At 45.4% G+C, this 18,198-nt stretch overlaps 1 protein-coding gene across 1 annotated transcript in view; it reads right to left on the reverse strand.

Moving 5' to 3' along the window:
- Positions 1 to 18,198, reverse strand: part of LOC134359584 (dynein axonemal heavy chain 3-like) — a 542,314-nt gene that overhangs the window by 408,940 nt on the left and 115,176 nt on the right. The window contains exons 20-21 of the mRNA XM_063073083.1: positions 6,949 to 7,101; positions 6,538 to 6,676 (exon numbers count right to left, since the gene is read on the reverse strand). Of these exons, the coding sequence (XP_062929153.1) occupies positions 6,538 to 6,676; positions 6,949 to 7,101 (292 nt within the window). The remainder of the gene's footprint in view (positions 1 to 6,537; positions 6,677 to 6,948; positions 7,102 to 18,198) is intronic.

Raw genomic sequence — 18,198 nt, forward strand, 5'->3', positions numbered from 1 at the left:
CCAAGAGCCGTACCATTAATATTATATTCTGTCATCGTATTTGACCTACCAAAATGAACCACCTCACACTTATCTGGGTTGAACTCCATCTGCCACCTCTCAGCCCAGTTTTGCATCCTATCAATGTCCCGCTGTAGCCTCTGACAGCCCCCCACCCTATCCACAACACCACCAACCTTTGTGTCATCAGCAAACTTACTAACCCTTCCCTCCACTTCCTCATCCAGGTTATTTATAAAAATCACAAAGAGTAGGGGTCCCAGAACAGATCACTGAGGCAAACCACTGGTCACCGACCTTCATGCAGAATATGACCCATCTACAACCACTCTTTGCCTTCTGTGTGCAAGGCAGTTCTGGATCCACAAAGCAATGTCCACTTGGATCCCATGCCTCCTTACTTTCTCAATAAGCCTTGCATGGGGTACCCTGTCAAATGCCTTGCTGAAATCCATATAAACTACATCTACTGCTCTACCTTCATCAATGTGTTTAGTCACATCTTCAAAAAATTCAATCAGGCTCGTAAGGAACGACCTGCCTTTGATGAAAACATGCTGACTATTCCTAATCATATTATGCCTCTTCAAATGTTCATAAATCCTGCCTCTCAGGACCTTCTGCATCAACTTACCAACCACTGAAGTAAGACTCACTGATCTACAATTTCCTGGGCTATCTCTACTCCCTTTCTTGAAAAGTGGAACATCTGCAACCCTCCAATTCTCCAGAACCTTTCCCCTCCCCATTGATGATGCAAAGATCATTGCCGGAGTCTCAACAATCTCCTCCCTCACCTCCCACAGTAGCCTGGGGTACATCTCGTCCGGTCCCAGTGACTTATCCAACTTGATGCTTTCCAAAAGCTCCTGCACATCCTCTTAATATCTACATGCACAAGCTTTTCAGTCCACTGTAAGGCATCCCTATAATTGCCAAGATCCTTTTCCAGAGTGAATACTGAAACAAAGTACTCATTAAGTACCTCTGCTATCTCCTCCAGTTCCATACACACTTTTCCACTCTCACACTTGATTGGTCCTATTCTCTAACATCTTATCCTCTTGCTCTTCACATACTTGTAGAATGCCTTGGGGTTTTCCTTAATCCTGTTTGACAAGGCCTTCTCATGGCCACTTCTGGCTCTCCTAATTTCCTTCTTAAGCTCCTTCCTACTAGCCTTATAATCTTCTAGATCTCTATCATTGCCTAGTTTTTTGAACCTTTCGTAAGCTTTTCTTTTCTTCTTGACTAGATTTACAACAGCCTTTATACACCACGGTTTCTGTACCCTACCATCCTTTCCCTGCCTCATTGGAACGTACCTATGCAGAACTCCACGCAAATATCCCTTGAACATTTGCCACATTTCTTTTGTACATTTCCCTGAGAACATCTGTTCCCAATTTATGCTTCCAAGTTTCTGCCTGATAGCCTCATATTTCCCCTACTCCAATTAAACACTTTTAACTTGTCTGTTCCTATCCCTCTCCAATGCTATGGTAAAGGACATAGAATTGTGATCACTGTCTCCAAAATGCTCTCCCACTGAGAGATCTGACATCTGACCAGGTTCATTTCCCAATACCAGATCAAGTACAGCCTCTCCTCTTGTAGGCTGTGTCAGGAAACCTTCTTGAACACACCTAACAAACTCCACCCCATCTAAACCCCTCGCTCCAGGGACATGCTAATCGATATTTGGGAAATTAAAATCTCCCATCATAATAACCCTGTTATTATTACACCTTTCCAGAATCTGTCTCCCTATCTGCTCCTTGATGTCCCTGTCACTATTGGGTGGTCTATAAAAAATACCCAGTAGACCCCTTCCTGTTCTTAACTTCCACCCAGAGAGACTCTGTAGACAACCTTTTCTTCAGCCGTGACACTATCTCTGATCAACAGAGCCACACCCCACCTCTTTTGCACCCCCCCCCGTCCTTTTGAAACATCTGAAGCCTGGTACTTGAAGTAACCATTCCTGCCCCTGAGCGATCCAAGTCTCTAATGGCCACAACATCATAGCTCCAAGTACTGATCCACAGTCCAAGCTCATCCGCTTTGTTCATAATATTCCTTGCATTAAAATAGACACATCTCAAACCATCAGTCTGAGTGTATCCCTTCTCTTATCATCTGCCTATCCTCCCTCTTGCACTGTCTCCAAGCTTTCTCTATTTGTGAGCCAACCGCCTCTTCATCTGTCTCTTCAGTTTGGTTCCCATCCCCCAGTAATTCTAGTTTAAACTCTCCCCAGTAGCTTTAGCAAACCTCCCTGCCAGGATATTGGTCCCCCTGGGATTAAAATGCAACCCATCCTTCTAGTACAGTTTACGCCCGCCTCAAAAGAGGTCCCAATCATCCAGAAATATGAATCCCTGCCCCCTGCTCCAATCCCTCAGCCACGCATTTATCCTTCATCTCACTCTATTCCTATACTCACTGTCACATGGCACAGGCAGTAATCCCGAGATTACTACCTTTGAGGTCCTGCTGCACAACTTCCTTCCTAACTCCCTGTAGTCTGCTTTCAGGACCTCCTCCATTTTCCTGCCTATGTTTTTGCTACCAATATGTACCATGGCCTCTGGCTGTTCTCCTTCTCACTGCAGGATATCGTGGACACGGTCAGAAACATCCCGGACCCTAAGACCTGGGAGGCAAACTCCCATCCGTGTTTCTTTCCTGCGTCCAGAGAATCGCCTGTCTGACCCCCTAACTATGAGTCCCCTATCACTGCTGCCATCCTCTTCCTTTCCTTACCCTTCTGAGCCACAGGGACAGACTCTGTTCCAGAGGCACGGCCACTGTTGCTTCCCCCAGGTAGGCCCAGCAGTATTCAAACAGGAGTACTTATTGTTAAGGGATACAGCCACAGGGATACTCTCTAGTACCTGACTCTTCCCCTTCCCTCTCCTGACTGTTACCCATTTCTCTGTCTCATATGGTCCCGGGGTGACTACCTGCCTATAGCTCCTCTCTATCACCTCCTCACTATCCCTGACCAGATGAAGGTCAATGAGTGCATCTCCAGTTCCCTAACATGGTCTCTAAGCAGCTGCAGTTCAACGCACCTGGCACAGACGTGGTCGTCCGGGAGGCTGGGAGTCTCCAGGACTTCCCACATCTGACACCAAGCACAGAACACCGGCCTCACACACATACCTCCTGTCTGTATTCAACACAGGCAACCTACCACTCCTCGACCCGTTAATGCTGAAGCCTCGTTGAGCCAAAGCCTTTCTACTCTGTCTCCTTCTACTCTGGTGCCCACTCCATAAGGCAGGGGTCCCCAACCTTTTTTGCACTGCGGACCGGTTTCATATTTACAATATTCTCACGGACCGGCTGACCGGGGGTGGGGGGGTGGGTGGAGGAGGGTAGGGTTGCCAACGGACAAGAGTAGCGGTCAGATACGTTTACCCCGATAGACTACAATAACCATGAAGCCTTGCACGGGCACCAGTGCGCATGCGTAATCTGCATATCCATGTATGTGCCAATTTTTTAAATCATTTTTGGCGATTCTGTTGGGGGGGGTGTTAATCATGACTGGAATATAGGTGATAAGTGGCTAATACACTCAATTTCGTTTCTAAAAGTGTTTATCTAATGAATTTAATATCACACACACAGCGCATATTTTCCTTGCATGAATATAGTGATAAGTCAATTATCAGGGGACGACAGGGGAGCTTGAAGTAAGTGCTGAACAAACTTCCAGTAGAAGTGGTAGAGGCAGGTTCGATATTATCATTTAAAGAAAAATTAGATAGGTATATGGACAGGAAAGGAATGGAGGGTTATGGGCTGAGTGCAGGTCAGCGGGGCTAGGTGAGAGTAGCATTCGGCACGGACTAGGAGGGCAGAGATGGCCTGTTTCCATGCTGTAATTGTTATATGGTTATATAAGTCAATAGCATCATAACATTTTAAGTAACGTTTGGATATTAAACACACAGCACATATTTTCCCCGTATGAACATATAAAATCATTACAACACACGTATCGCTGAATCAGTGGGAGCCCTGGGCTTGTTTCCCTGCAACAACACGGTCCTATCGAGGGTTGATGGGAGACAGCGATACCCGAAGGGGGTTCCTTATGTCCAGTCTATTCCGCAATTTAGTTTTCATTGCAGAGATACGTTGGAAATGGAAGCAACGTTTTCAGTGCTTTCCTGGCTAACTCAGGATACTTAGCCTTGACTTTGATCCAGAATGCCGGCAGAGGTGTTATATCAAACGTACTTTTCAGTCCGCTGTCATTTGCAAGCTCGAGGAGTTGATCTTCTTCCCGCGCTGACATGGATGACGCGCGGGTAATGACCTCGCATGCGTAATGGCTCAACCGTGGGCATGACGAGGAATGAGGAAAGGTGCAGCTGACTCCTATCGCCAAATCATATCGTTTCCTCGTGGCCTGGTGGTTGGGGACCGCTACTGTAAGGTGTCTCCTTTTAAACTCTTCTCACTATTCCCGCTGGCTGACGTCCACGCGCTTGCGCAGTCGTGCCCCAATCAAACGGGTTAATTGGTCACATGGGCTCTTTTGGGAGGTGCAGGCTTGTTGGACTGGAAGTGTCTGTTACCATGCTGAATCTCAAAATAAAATGCTGCTAACTTGTTTACCTATTAATTATTGCCACAGCTCATGTATCAAAAACTTCAGATAAACATTTGTTTATTTCTAATCTGTAAATATTAGTCACTCCTACAGAATATGACTAATTGTTTGTTGTTTGATTGCATTTTAACTATTACTAATCAATCCAATTAACCTGGTTAATCAAGAGTGTCCAGTTAAAAATCCAATTGCATTCGCAACAGTGAAACTCCGACTTCTATTTTGTGCAAAGATTCTGTCAGACACCTGTCGATAGCAGTCTGACTCATCACAGTTACCATAGTTACCCCTTTCCAACCAAATTAAACTGGTGGATTGAGTTTTCACACAATCACCTGTTCATGGTTGGATCCTTTCATTGTCGGCAAAGCTGATGCCACAGAGGCTGCCATTTGATTAGGGCTGAAGTATTCTCCAATGTAGAAATGATTCCAAATGGCACAAATATGGGTAATTGTTTTGAAGATATAAAGTATATTGCGCATAGTTAAATGGCTTTCTCAGTGTTTTTAGATCTGCAGTGGTCCGGGTAAAATAAGGCAAACAGCATTTTGTCCTAAAGTTTCTGTTTCAAATGCAGTCAGCAATCCAGTTGCAAACTGTGCCCAGTTTCAAGCAGCTGCGATCCGCACGGCAATCCAGCTGCAAACCACACCAAAATCCAGTGCAAATTTGCCACATTCCAGCTGAATACAGCTTCAATCAACCCCACAATCCAGCTGCAAAATCTGCCACAATCCAGTCACAAACGACACCACAATCAGGCTGCAAATTACCCCACAATCCAGCTGCAAGCTGCTCTACAATCCTGCTGCACACCATTCCACATTCCAGCTGCAAACTACTGCACAATCCAGAAGCAAAGTACTCCACAATCCAGCTGCTAACTACTGCACAATCCAGCTGTAAATCACTACCATCCAGCTGAACTACTGCACAATCCAGCTACAAACTCTTTCACAAAATTTCAGCCACATACTACTGTACAGTCCAGCTGCAAACTACTCCAAAATCCAGCTGTAAACTACTGCACAATCCAGCTGTAAATCACTCTACCATCCAGCTAAACTACTGCACAATCCAGCTGCAAACTACTGCACAATCCAGCTGCAAACTATTGCACAATCCAGCTGTAAATCACTACCATCCAGCTGAACTACTGCACAATCCAGCTACAAAGTCTTCCACAAAATTTCAGCCACATACTACTGTACAGTCCAGCTGCAAACTACTCCACAATCCAGCTGCAAACTACTGCACAATCCAGCTGTAAATCACTCTACCATCCAGCTAAACTACTGCACAATCCAGCTGCAAAATGTACCACAATCCAGCTGCAAACTACTGCAGTCCAGCTGCAAACTGCTCCACAATCCAGCTGCAAATGCTTTCACAAAATTCCAGTTGCAAACCATTCCACAAGCCAGCTGCAAACTACTGCACCATCCAGCTGTAAATCACTCTACCATCCAGCTAAACTACCGCACAATCCAGCTGCAAAATGTACCACAATCCAGCTGCAGACTACTGCAGTCCAGCTGCAAACTGCTCCACAATCCAGCTGCAAATGCTTTCACAAAATTCCAGTTGCAAACCATTCCACAAGCCAGCTGCAAACTACTGCACCATCCAGCTGCTGACTGCCCCATAATCCAGCTGCAAACTGAAGCATCATCCAGCTGCAGACTGTGGTAGACATTCTATCATGATCGCACAGGAGGGGAGAATTCTTGGTGGAGAAAGGGCAGCAGGTGGGAGTGCAGAAACACATTTTATACAGTCAGGATGTTCATCTAGCAGGCAGCATGTGTCAGTGACGGTAATCAGCAGACTGACATTCCCTTCCAGAAATGTTCAGGCATTAGAAGTGAGGTCAGTGTAATTTAACAACAGAACACTTCACCCACCGTGAACATCGATGGTGATGAGTGCAGCCAGAGTAATTCGAGCCATTTTAGTCAGCTTGCCCCTCACCAGAGCAACAATGTCTTCAATTTGTTCATTGCTTTTCTTCAGGAAGCCTTTCAGCTCATTCTGGGTGATCGCCTGCAAGAAAATCGGAGTTGAACCATGCTGCAGACCACCCACTCACCTAACAGACTGACTCAGTTCATCTTCCCATTCAGTGCCTCAAGGTCCTCACACAATTGCAGAGTCGGGACCTGATCACTCCTCAAGACCATGTATTGCCCGAAGGAGCCTGTGGGGCCCAGGGACCTCACACAATCACAGAGTCAGGGCCTGATCACTCCTCGAGACCACGCATTGCCCGAAGGAGCCCGTGGGGTCTTGCTCTGCCAGTAGCAACCAATACCCACCTGTGAGACAGCTGTGGTCCAGTATACGATGCTGCATGCCAACACGACCTGGCCAGGCCAGCCTAGAGCCCACTGATCTCTGGAGACCTGGGGACAGGCTGCTAGTGCCCGCTGCATGACTCCAGCCAGCGATGTCTTCATCACTTCCTCGACCTGGGGGCGCAGTAAGGAGAGGGCTGTTAGTTGGGATTTGGGATGGAAAGTTTTGCTGGCTCACAGGGTCTCTGTCAGTACAGTGGGTACCTGCAACAGCCTCCCAGTCTCATCAGACCTCTCCCGTTGTGCTCCAGGTGGTGGAGAAGAGTGTGTTGAGCAGGGCTAGGGAGGTAGGTGTGAAGGGATTTGGGGTGAGCATGGGGATGGGATTGGATGGAGTGAGGCAGGGTGGGGTGTGGTGAGGCTGGGATTGGATGGAGTGAGATGGTTGTGGGGAATTGTTCAAGGTGGCGGGGGTGAAGTGCAGTGAGGAGAGATTGGGTGGGGTGAAATGTGGCTGGGGAGTGGTGGGATGCGGTGAGATATGGGTGGGGAGTGGTGGGATGGGGTGTGGTGTGGGTGGGGATGGAGGGTGGGGTGAGGTGGGAGCTAGTGGGGAGTGGTGGTAGGGTGTGAGGTGTGGATGGGGATGTAAGGTGGAGTGAGATGTGGGTGTGATCTAGGTGCAGGGAGTGGTTTGAGGTGAGGGTTGAGGCGTGGGTGGGGAGTGGTGGGACAGGGTGAGATATGGGTGGGGAGTGGTGGAGTGGTTTGAGGTGAGGGGTGAGGTGTGGGACGGGGTGAAATGTGGGTGGGGAGTGGTGGGGTGGGGTGAGAGGTAGGTGGGGCGTGGTGGGATGGGTGAGCTTGGAGTTGGTGGGGAGCGGTGGGACGGGGTGAGATATGGGTGAGGTGAGAGGTGGGTGGAGAGTGCTGTGGGTGGGGAATGGTGGTGGGGGTGAGGTGTGGGTGGGGAGTGGTGGGACGGGGTGAGATATGGGTGGGGTGTGGTGGGATGGGTGAGCTTGGAATTGGTGGGGAATGGTGGTGGGGGTGAGGGAGGGGTGAGCTGGGCTGTGAATTCTATGTGACATGTGGCATGTATACACCAGACCCAGGGGTCCTGCTCCCACCAGCACACCATCCACACCTCCCTCAAGTACTTCCTGTGATCCAGGAGACCATTTTGTCCATCAGTCTTTTCTGGGTTGGGGGGTGGCAATTACTCTTATTTTCTCTCACACATGCCCAGCAACACTCTTTTGATTCTTTTTGCACAGATCCATAGCAGGGACAAAGTAGAGCAGCCGGTTAACCCACTGACTCACACACCACCGGGATGAGAGAGGAGAAAGTGCGAAATCCAAGACAGTATCCAAGGTCGGGATTGGCCCTGGGGTCACTGTAGCCATGAGACAGCTGGCCCTCCCCTCCTTGATAGGAACTGTTAACAGGCTGATTCTCATCCCAAACCAGAGCTGAAGGAGGTTCTACCGAGAGCCAGTGGTGGGTGGGGTAGGGTTTCCTCACTGCATGTGGTCTGGTAAACCTAGACATCCTCATCACATTGTTGCTGACTGAAGAATACTTGAAAGTGACAAGAGAAATAGAAGCTGAAGGGAGGAGGGAAGTAGGCATAGTGCATTGAATATTTCAGTAATATTTCAATAATATTGTAAACATATATTGTTTGATGAAGCATTCTTTGTTTACATAATGCATTACATGTAATGTGAAAGTACGTGAATGGCATACGTCATTATGCTACCCCATCGTATGTGAACACCTCACTAAAGTAAAACGAAGCATACACGCATCTCCCATGTTTTGCTTTCGATAAGTTTCTGGAGTTATAAAACATATCAATGGTGACAGGTAGGTTTTAAAATGAACCCGAGATGACTACCTACCTGTTGAAGTGCAGTGAGATGTTCAACTTAAAAAAATCACAGCACATTTCCTTTTCTTTGGGAGGAGGAAGAGATAGATAGTCGAGTTCAAAAAATAGATGAAAGTGGATGAAATTCATGGGCTCATAAACTGTAACTAGCAGATGATAACAATAAATTAAATGAAAGCAGAAATGGCTGGCTACATTGGAAAGACAGACACATTTGATTGCACAACAGATAACTGGATGATATATACTGAATGAATTGAGCAGTACTTTGAAACAAATGAAACAGCCAATGAAAAGTGAGTGCCAGTTTTGATGAGTGTAATTGGTGGAAAAATATGCTGTTTGCTTAGATGTTTGATTACTCCAACCAAACCAGCTGAAATGAGCTTTGCTGATATCATGAATGCAATGAAGGCGGAGCTTAGGAGGATGATGGCGCCTAACGGTGATTCCTTTGCTTGCATAGAAACATAGAACCAGAAAACCTACAGCACAATACAGGCCCTTTGGCCCACAGAGTTGTGCTGAACATGTCCCTACCTTAGAAATTACCAGGGAGGCTTAAAAATTACTAGGCTCTGCGGAAGCAGCTCTATTTCTATCTTTGATATCTCTTTTTTTCCCTTTCACGGATCTTTTGAAGACCCTGACCTGGAGTTACACGTTGACTTCGGTTCTTTGCAGAAATGGGATCCACTCTCGGGACCTCACAGCCAGCTGCTTTTCAATATGCCAAAGATGCAGCCTGAAAGACCAGCACGCCATCAGGGTGCCGGATTTTCATGGCTCTGGAGGCAGGTGGATTCAAGACCAGTGCCACCGCCTGATACGTCGCGGGAGATGGAAGATCGTAAGCAGTGAGCTGGCTGTGTGCCCAGAGACCCGAGTTCTTTGGGGACAGAGTTTGGAAAAAGCGACACAACAGACTTTTAACTCCATAAATCAGCGAGTTGATTTGTTATGTCTCCCCTCTCGTTGTAAAATGGGGACATCTCTTTTTCCCTTATTAGGGAGAGAGCGAGCCTGTGGTATGTCGAATTACCGGGTGAATGAGTAGTCTTTGGGGTACTGCAAGTCTGTGTCTTTATTGATGCTTTGCTGCATGCTTGAGTGCTTGGTGGGGGGTGCCAATGCTTTTTTTGCTGGTGGGGGAAGGAGAATCGTTGCCTTGCTGCTGCTTGTGCATGGGAAGGGGGAGTTGAGGGGGGAGCTTTGGGAATTCTAACATTTAACTGTCGTTCGTTCTTGGGGCACTCCTCTGTTTTAGTGGATGTTTGCGAAGAAAAAGAATTTTAGGATGTATATTGTATACATTTCTCTGACATTAAATGTACCTATTGAAACCTAATGCAGGAACATTTAGAACCAAAACCTTTGTTGATTGCAGAATACTTTAGGTTTCATAGGTGGAATCAAAAAGAAGGAGAGTTCATTTCAGCTACGTAGCTGATTTGAAGATATTGTCCATGCAGTAATGGGCTTAATGATGCATCGGGAGATTGTTTAGTTTGTGGAATCTTATAAGAAAACATTCTAAAACAGCTCCTAACTTAAACACAACTCATGTTTAAAAGAACAGTTGAAATCACTGTATGAATGGAAACAGCAACCAGAAATGCAGTTGGGTTGCAGTCAGGAATGAAAGTGAGTGTGGACAAAATTGCAATGTCTAAACAGAAACCTACCTGAACAAACAAATTGTTCTACCATTTTGGCACGGCTCACATACATCGGACCAATGCAGCTTTAAAGGCAGAACTTGCAGAAAATGCAACAAAGTACGGCACATGCAAAGAGCATGTCGGGCACACCAAAATGACCGGACAGCCAAGGAAGAGAAAAAGATAAAAAGTAAAATTGCAGTTTCAAAAAGAGCACTCATCTGCACACTGTTGATGAAAAATCTGATAATAATGAGAGTGACACAAGACTGTGTAGCCTTGAGATTTGTCAATGTGAAAACCATCAAGAAACCAGAAGTGAACAGCAAATTAATTAAAATGGAATTGGACACCGGCTCGGCTATCATTACACAAAGTGAGTTTGAATAGCACTTCCATGACGCTGAAACAAAGCCAGCAGATATCCAACTAAGAACTTAAACTGGGGAAAACATAACTCCATAAAACCATAGAAACCATAGAAACTACAGCACAGAAACAGGCCTTTTGGCCCCTCTTGGCTGTGCCGAACCATTTTCTGCCTAGTCCCACTGACCTGCACACGGACCATATCCCTCCATACACCTCCCATCCATGTATCTGTCCAATTTATTCTTAAATGTTACAAAAGAACCTGCATTTACCACCTCATCTAGCAGCTCATTCCATACTCCCACCACTCTCTGTGTGAAGAAGTCCCCCCTAATGTTCCCTTTAACCTTTTCCCCCCTCACCCTTAACCCATGTCCTCTGTTTTTTTTCTCCCCTTGCCTCAGTGGAAAAAGCCTGCTTGCATTCACTCTATCTATACCCATCATAATTTTATATACCTCTATCAAATCTCCCCTCATTCTTCCACGCTCCAGGGAATAAAGTCCTAACCTATTCAACCTTTCTCTGTAACTGAGTTTCTCAAGTCCCGGCAACATCCTTGTAAACCTTCTCTGCACTCTTTCAACCTTATTTATATCCTTCCTGTAATTCGGTGACCAAAACTGAACACAATACTCCAGATTCGGCCTCACCAATGCCTTATACAACCTCATCATAACATTCCAGCTCTTATACTCAATACTTCGATTAATAAAGGCCAATGTACCAAAAGCTCTCTTTACGACCCTATCTACCTGTGATGACACTTTTAGGGAATTTTGTATCTGTATTCCCAGAACCCTCTGTTCCACTTCACTCCTCAGTGCCTTACCATTAACCCTGTATGTTTTACGTTGGTTTGTCCTTCCAACGTGCAATACCTCACACCTGTCAGTATTAAACTCCATCTGCCATTTTTCAGCCCATTTTTCCAGCTGGTCCAACTCCCTCTGCAGGCTCTGAAAACCTTCCTTACTGTCTACTACACCTCCAATCTTTGTATCATCAGCAAACTTGCTGATCCAATTTACCACATTATCATCCAGATCATTGATATAGATGACAAATAACAATGGACCCAGAACTGATCCCCGTGGCACACCACTAGTCACAGGCCTCCACTCGGAGAAGCAATTCTCTACCACCACTCTCTGGCTTCTTCCTGTGGGAATGAAACTTGTAACAGTGAAATACAATAATAAACAAGACACATTGGGCTTGTATGTGGTAAAACCAGGAGGGACAGCATTGTGGGGCTGTGAATGACTGAGACAACTACAACCAAATTGTAAATCCATCCACAATTTGCATGCGACATCCCCCGAAATAAAGCCAACTAAAAGTGAATCAAGAAAGGTACTGGATGATGCCACAGCAGTGTCCATGGATGGCATTTGAAGACTCAAACATATCAAAGGTAAAATAGTGTTAAAGTAAAATGTCACACCCAAGTGTCACAAAGCCCATCCGTTTGCTTATACTATCTGTGATAAAGTAGCCAGTGAGTGAGATTGCTGAAGGAATTCTTTCCAAGGTTGAGTGGAGCCCAGTAGCCAAGAAGAACGAGTCTATCAGGATCTGTGTTGATTTTAAAGTCACCATCAACCCAGTACTGAAAGTAGATCAATAGCCTCTGTCCAGGATGGAGGATATCTTTGCAAACCCTTCTGGAGAAAAACACTTCAACAAAGTGGAGTTAGCTGAGGCCTACCATCAGGTGGTGATGGAAGAAGAATCCGAAGTGTTTCTCACCATAAACACTCAGAAAGGGCTTTATCACTATAACAGGCTAACGCTTGGAGTGGCATCTGCATTTATACTCTGGCAGAAAGCTATGGACCAGCTGGCTCAGTGTTACCAGTGAGGATGACAAGGAAAATCTCCAAAATATCTTCTAAAAAGATTAGAAGATTATGAGCTCAGAGCTTGAGAGAGTCATAGAGTCAATATAGCCCATCTAGTCATGCTGAACCATTTAAATTGCGTACTCCAATCCACCTGCACTGACACCATAGTGAAGTTTCCCCTCATATTCCCATTAAACTTTTCACCTTTCACCCTTAACCCATGACCTCTAGCTGTAGTCCCACACAACCTCTGTGCTCGCATTTACCTTATTTATACCTCTATCAAATCTCTGAATTTTCTAGGTTCCAATGGAAAAAGTCCTAACCTATTCAATCTTTAGGAATAGCTCAGGTCCTCCAGACCCAGCAACAGCCTTGCAAATTTTCTCTGTACTCTTTCAACCTTATTTACATCTTTCCAGTACTAGGTAACCAGAACTGCACATAATACTCCAAATTAGACCTCACCAATGTCTTATACAACTTCAACATAACATCCATCACCTGTACTCAGTACTTTGATTTATGAAGGGCAACTCGCCAAAAGCGCTCTTTACAATGCTTTCTCCTTGTGACGGCACTGTCAATGAATTATGGGCCTGAATTCACAGATCCCTTTGTTCTACCGCACTCCTCAGTGCCCGACCATTCACTGTGTAAAATCTACTTCACCGAAGTGCAAGACCTCGCACTTGTCTGCATTAAATTCCATTTGCCATTTTTCAGCACGAAGGTTCAGTCCTTTACATTGGCACCTAACTCCCTGAGCTCATTTTGCAGAACCTTATCACTCTTTCCACCCACGTCATTGGTACCTACATGGACCACAACCTCTGACTTTTCGCCCTCCCACTTAAGAATGCTGAGGACTCGATCCAAGAAGTCCCAGACCTTGGCACCCAGGAGGCAACATAATATCTGGGAATCTTGTTCTCATCTACAGAACCTCCTTTCTGTTCCCCTAATGAATTCCCTATCAACGCAGCTCGTCTCTTCCCCCCCTTTCCCTCCTGAGTCACAGACTCAGTGCCAGAGACCTGACATCTGTGATTTTCGTCCATAGGGCCATTCCCCCAACAATGTTCCCTCTAATTTGTAATGACCAGTGTGCGTAAAAATCTTGTACTGGGCATTTTTTTGCCCAGTGACAATAACATGTGCACACTGAATTTTTAATTGGAAGTAACCCTGGAGCTACTCTAAGGATAATAAACTACCAAGTCTAGTTTGTTGTTCATTGTTTAAAAGAAATAAAATAATACACATCAATGAGTCTTACAGACTATACGACAGCGTGTAATAATATCAATCTTTTCACATGTTATTGAAGTTGCTTGAAATGATCATTAAGCCATTCTGCTTTAAATGAACTAGCAGTTCATTTGTACTTCACGCCCTTTGCTTCTTTGGAATTCAACATAGTGAATCAATAATTTCTTCAATAAAACAGTATAAATAATCCAGTTCTAAAGTCTGCAAATCATCACAAACTCCACATTGTCAACACCATTCGCATCAGAAGCTGGAAAAGGAAATGTGATTGTGTGCAATTGTGAAATATACTAAACATGCCAACAAGGTAGCGGGTGACAACCTTTTGTGCACAGTTTAAATTCCTGTGTGAGCCAGTAGCAAAGGATGTGTGTGGGTACTCACACACACACTTAGAGGGAACACTGTTCCCCCAACAGTATCCAAACTGGTAACCACTGTTGCTGAGGGGTACTCTGCACTGCCTAATAGCTTTCCCTTACCTGACTGTCACCCAGTTTCCTGTGTCCTGGACCTTGGGCATAACTGCCTCTCTAAGTGTCCTGTCAGCCTCCTTAAAGATCCAGAGTTCATCCATTTCCAGCTCCGGTTCCTTAATGTGGAGTGTTAGAGGCTGCAGCTGGATGCACTTTTGTAGTTGTAGTGGTCAGGGACACTGGACGCCTCTTTGCCTTCCCACATCTCGCAAGAGGAATATTCCACCATCCTGCCTAGCATCTCTACTGTCCTAAGTGATCAAATATAAAGAAGGAGTGGTGGAGAAAAAAACCTCTATCTGCAGCTTTTTCTCCTTCTCTGACTGAAGCCTCAAAGAGCTAAATCCCCAGTCTAACTCTGCCCACTCCAAGAATGGCCGCTCCAACAATGGCTGCTCTGCTTGCCCCTGCCTCACTTCAATTTGTTCTTGTCAATCAATCCCGAACATTGATTGGCTGCTGCTCAAAGTACCAAACTGCCATGAGTTACTGCCTTTTCTACTCAATTGGCAAACCTGAGTGAACTATGTCTTCTCATGCTTCTGGTCTCCAATTTGCCACTGCTCTGAACGATGCAACAAGTGTGAATTTTTAAACCAAGCATGTACTGTGGTCACACCATTGACAGACCAGTTTTACACAAGCCTGCTGAGAAAATTCAAGCAGTGGTGGATGTCCCAATGCCAAAGAATGTGTTATAGTTGTGATTCTTTTTAGAATTTATCAATTACTATACCAAACCTGGTTACGGTACTCCACCCCTTGAACTTACTTCTGCAGATCAGGAAGAAATGGTAATGGACGAAGCAGTGTGAGTTGGCGTTTCAAAAGACAAAGGAATTGATGACATCAGACTCTGTACTCACACTTTATGATCCACATCGTCCAGTGAAACTTCCCTGTGACATCTCATCTTGTGGTACAGATGTAGTCATGCCACATGTTATGAGTGATGGACGTGCCTTAGCATCACCTTCCCCTACCACTGCAGAGAAAAATTATGCACAGATTGACAGGTAGGCCTTGAGTCTGGTTTGAGGTGTACAATGTTTCAACCAGTACTTTCATGGGAGAGAGTTTATCTTCGTTACCGATCATCAACCACTGGTGTCCATTTTCAATCCACTGAAGGGGGTTCCACTAACAGCAGCAGCACAAATGCAGAGATGGGCTCTGTTTCTTGGAGGACGCAATTACAATATCGCATTCAAGAGGACAACTAATCATGGAAATGCTGATGGATTGTCCCATTTACTCTTGGCAAAGAAATACCTGAAATATTTACAAACGAGGACACTCCTCTTGACTTATTCTCCCTCCTTCAAATCAAAAGTCTCCATATTATAGCAAAGAAACCAGAAAAGACCCCACACTGTCTCGGGTCTACATGGCCACCCAAGATGGCTGGAATGTGCAGCAGACTTTCCAATTACCCCATTTTTACCAGCACTGAGATGAACTTGTCCTTGACAGGGCTGCCTTCTGTGGGGATTGAGGATTATACCATCCAAGCTGAGAACAGTGTTGGAGGAGCTACATACCGGTCAACATGAAAGTGTTGGCTCAAGGCTTTGTCTGGCAGCCTGGGATAAATCAGAAACTCGAGCAGGTCGCCATGGATTGTGTGGGATGCCAACACATCCAGAAGTTGCCAAGAGCAGCACCTCTCCATCCCTGGGAATGGCCTGCGTTCTCCTGACAGAAGATTCATGTAGATTTTGCCAGTCTAGTCATGGGCACAAGTTTCTTAATGGTAGTGGATGCAGCTACAAAGTGTTCCCAATAGCCTCCACTACAGCATTGCAAACTGTTGATGCGTTAAGAAGCCTTTTCACATAGACCGGTGTGCCAGAACACTAAGTCAGTAACAATGGAGCACAGTTTGTTGAAGAACAGTTTCAGTCATTCCTGAAAATGAATGCAATAAGACATATTATAAGACGCAGGAACAAGTGGCTTGGTGGAAAGTTTTGTCTAGAGTCTAAAGAATGCTCTCTGAGCGATGTCAGCAGAACACACTACACTAACATTGGATCAGAAGCTCACCAATTTCCTCCTTGCATGTCACAATGCAGCACTCTCCACAACCAACAGCTCACCAGCTATGTTGTCCCTGGTGGTCCTTCACGCTCACACCTGCATCTGCTGAAACCCAATCTTGGACGGAGTATGCAGGACAAACAGCTGATATAAATTGAGAACTGCTCAAGCAAGGAGCTTCGCTGTTCCACTTCTAAACAAGCGAAGATGATTGGAAAGATTAAGGACAAAACTGGACAGCGGAGGTTACGTTTGACATCATCTGGAGTTGAGGAGACCAGAGTCCATTGTTAGAGAAGAGCTGTCAGTACCACGTCCTGCAGGTCCAGAGTTGACTCTTACAACCACCATGGAGGAGGCCCCAGATCTTGAGATTGTTTCACAGCCACAGGTCTCACCTGCTAAGCAGAGTGACCTCCCCACCCTTTGTCAGGAAAGACATGACAACAAATTTAGTCTCACAAGAGTAAGAAAACCTCCACAGTGATTCAATCTTTAGGTGAGAATGGGACAATTTAAAATTTATATATGTACACATACAGTACTGTGAAAAGGTCTAAAGGCTGATTTATACTTGTGTGTACTAGTTTACGCCGTAGCCTACGCAGGTGGGCTACACCATTGTGAGCATTTATACTTGTGCGTTGGTGTTGTCTGCGCTGCTCTGCAATTGACCACCAAAACGCTAGTTGGCGGAGGGGTTTCTATGCCACTGTGTTGAATTTCTTCGTGTTGAAACTCAACACGAAGAAACTCAAACTTCAAACAATGGCGACTGAAACCGAAGGAGGGTGAATTTTCTGTGCTTGTCTGGACATGGACGAGGAAATGCACTTCAAATATTTTCGGATGTCTGCAGGTAGATTTGACGATTTGGTTCATCCTCTCCAACCATTTATCTCACATCAGTGTATGCCCAGTATACTCAGAGACTGGCAATCACCATTTGAGTTTTAGCTTCAGGTGGAAGTCAACAGGCTGTAGCAGCTAGCTACAACCTGGCGTCAAGCACAGGGTCCTCCATAATTTCGTAGGTCTGTAAAGCTTTATGGAAAGCATTGCAGCCAGAGTTCCTTCCCTGCCCTTCAGTCGCCCAATGAGAAGCTATTGCAGCGTAGGAGGAAATGCGATGCTACCAAGCGGACCAATCACAGTTGTTCGGTCTGCGTTGCTACGATGCGTAGTTACATTTTGGGAGAGGTGCGCGTTAGGCTACGGCTTAGGGTTCAGCATAGAGTATAGGGTAGGGTTCACGGCCACACCGTACCTACGGTGTACATTTGATGCACAAGTATAAATCAGCCTTTAGATAGAGCGGGTTTGTAATATTCTCTGTGCTAAGTGGTCACTAACAGGGATAAATAAATTTGGCTCTGAGGGAGGAGTTTATACTGATTTGCTCTCCAGAATGTCACTACAGCAAATATAAAAAATTATTTTCAAATATTCATCTGAATGACAGGATTAGTGACACATCTCTGTCAACAGGAAATACATTGGTTGTACTTTGGGAAGGTGGATCTATCCACATGACCACAGTCTCCCACTTCGTCAGCAATGGCTGCCAACATAGCACAAATACTGGGGAATCAGTTTATTATTCTGATATAGTCAGGTACAGTGGATAGTTTTGATCTGCATGCCATCCATACCGATCGATTCATTGAGGCAACCATTAACAGAATGCAGAATAATGTGTTATGGTT

Source organism: Mobula hypostoma, chromosome 20 (genome assembly GCF_963921235.1).
Source record: "Mobula hypostoma chromosome 20, sMobHyp1.1, whole genome shotgun sequence".
Classification (NCBI taxonomy): domain Eukaryota; kingdom Metazoa; phylum Chordata; class Chondrichthyes; order Myliobatiformes; family Myliobatidae; genus Mobula; species Mobula hypostoma.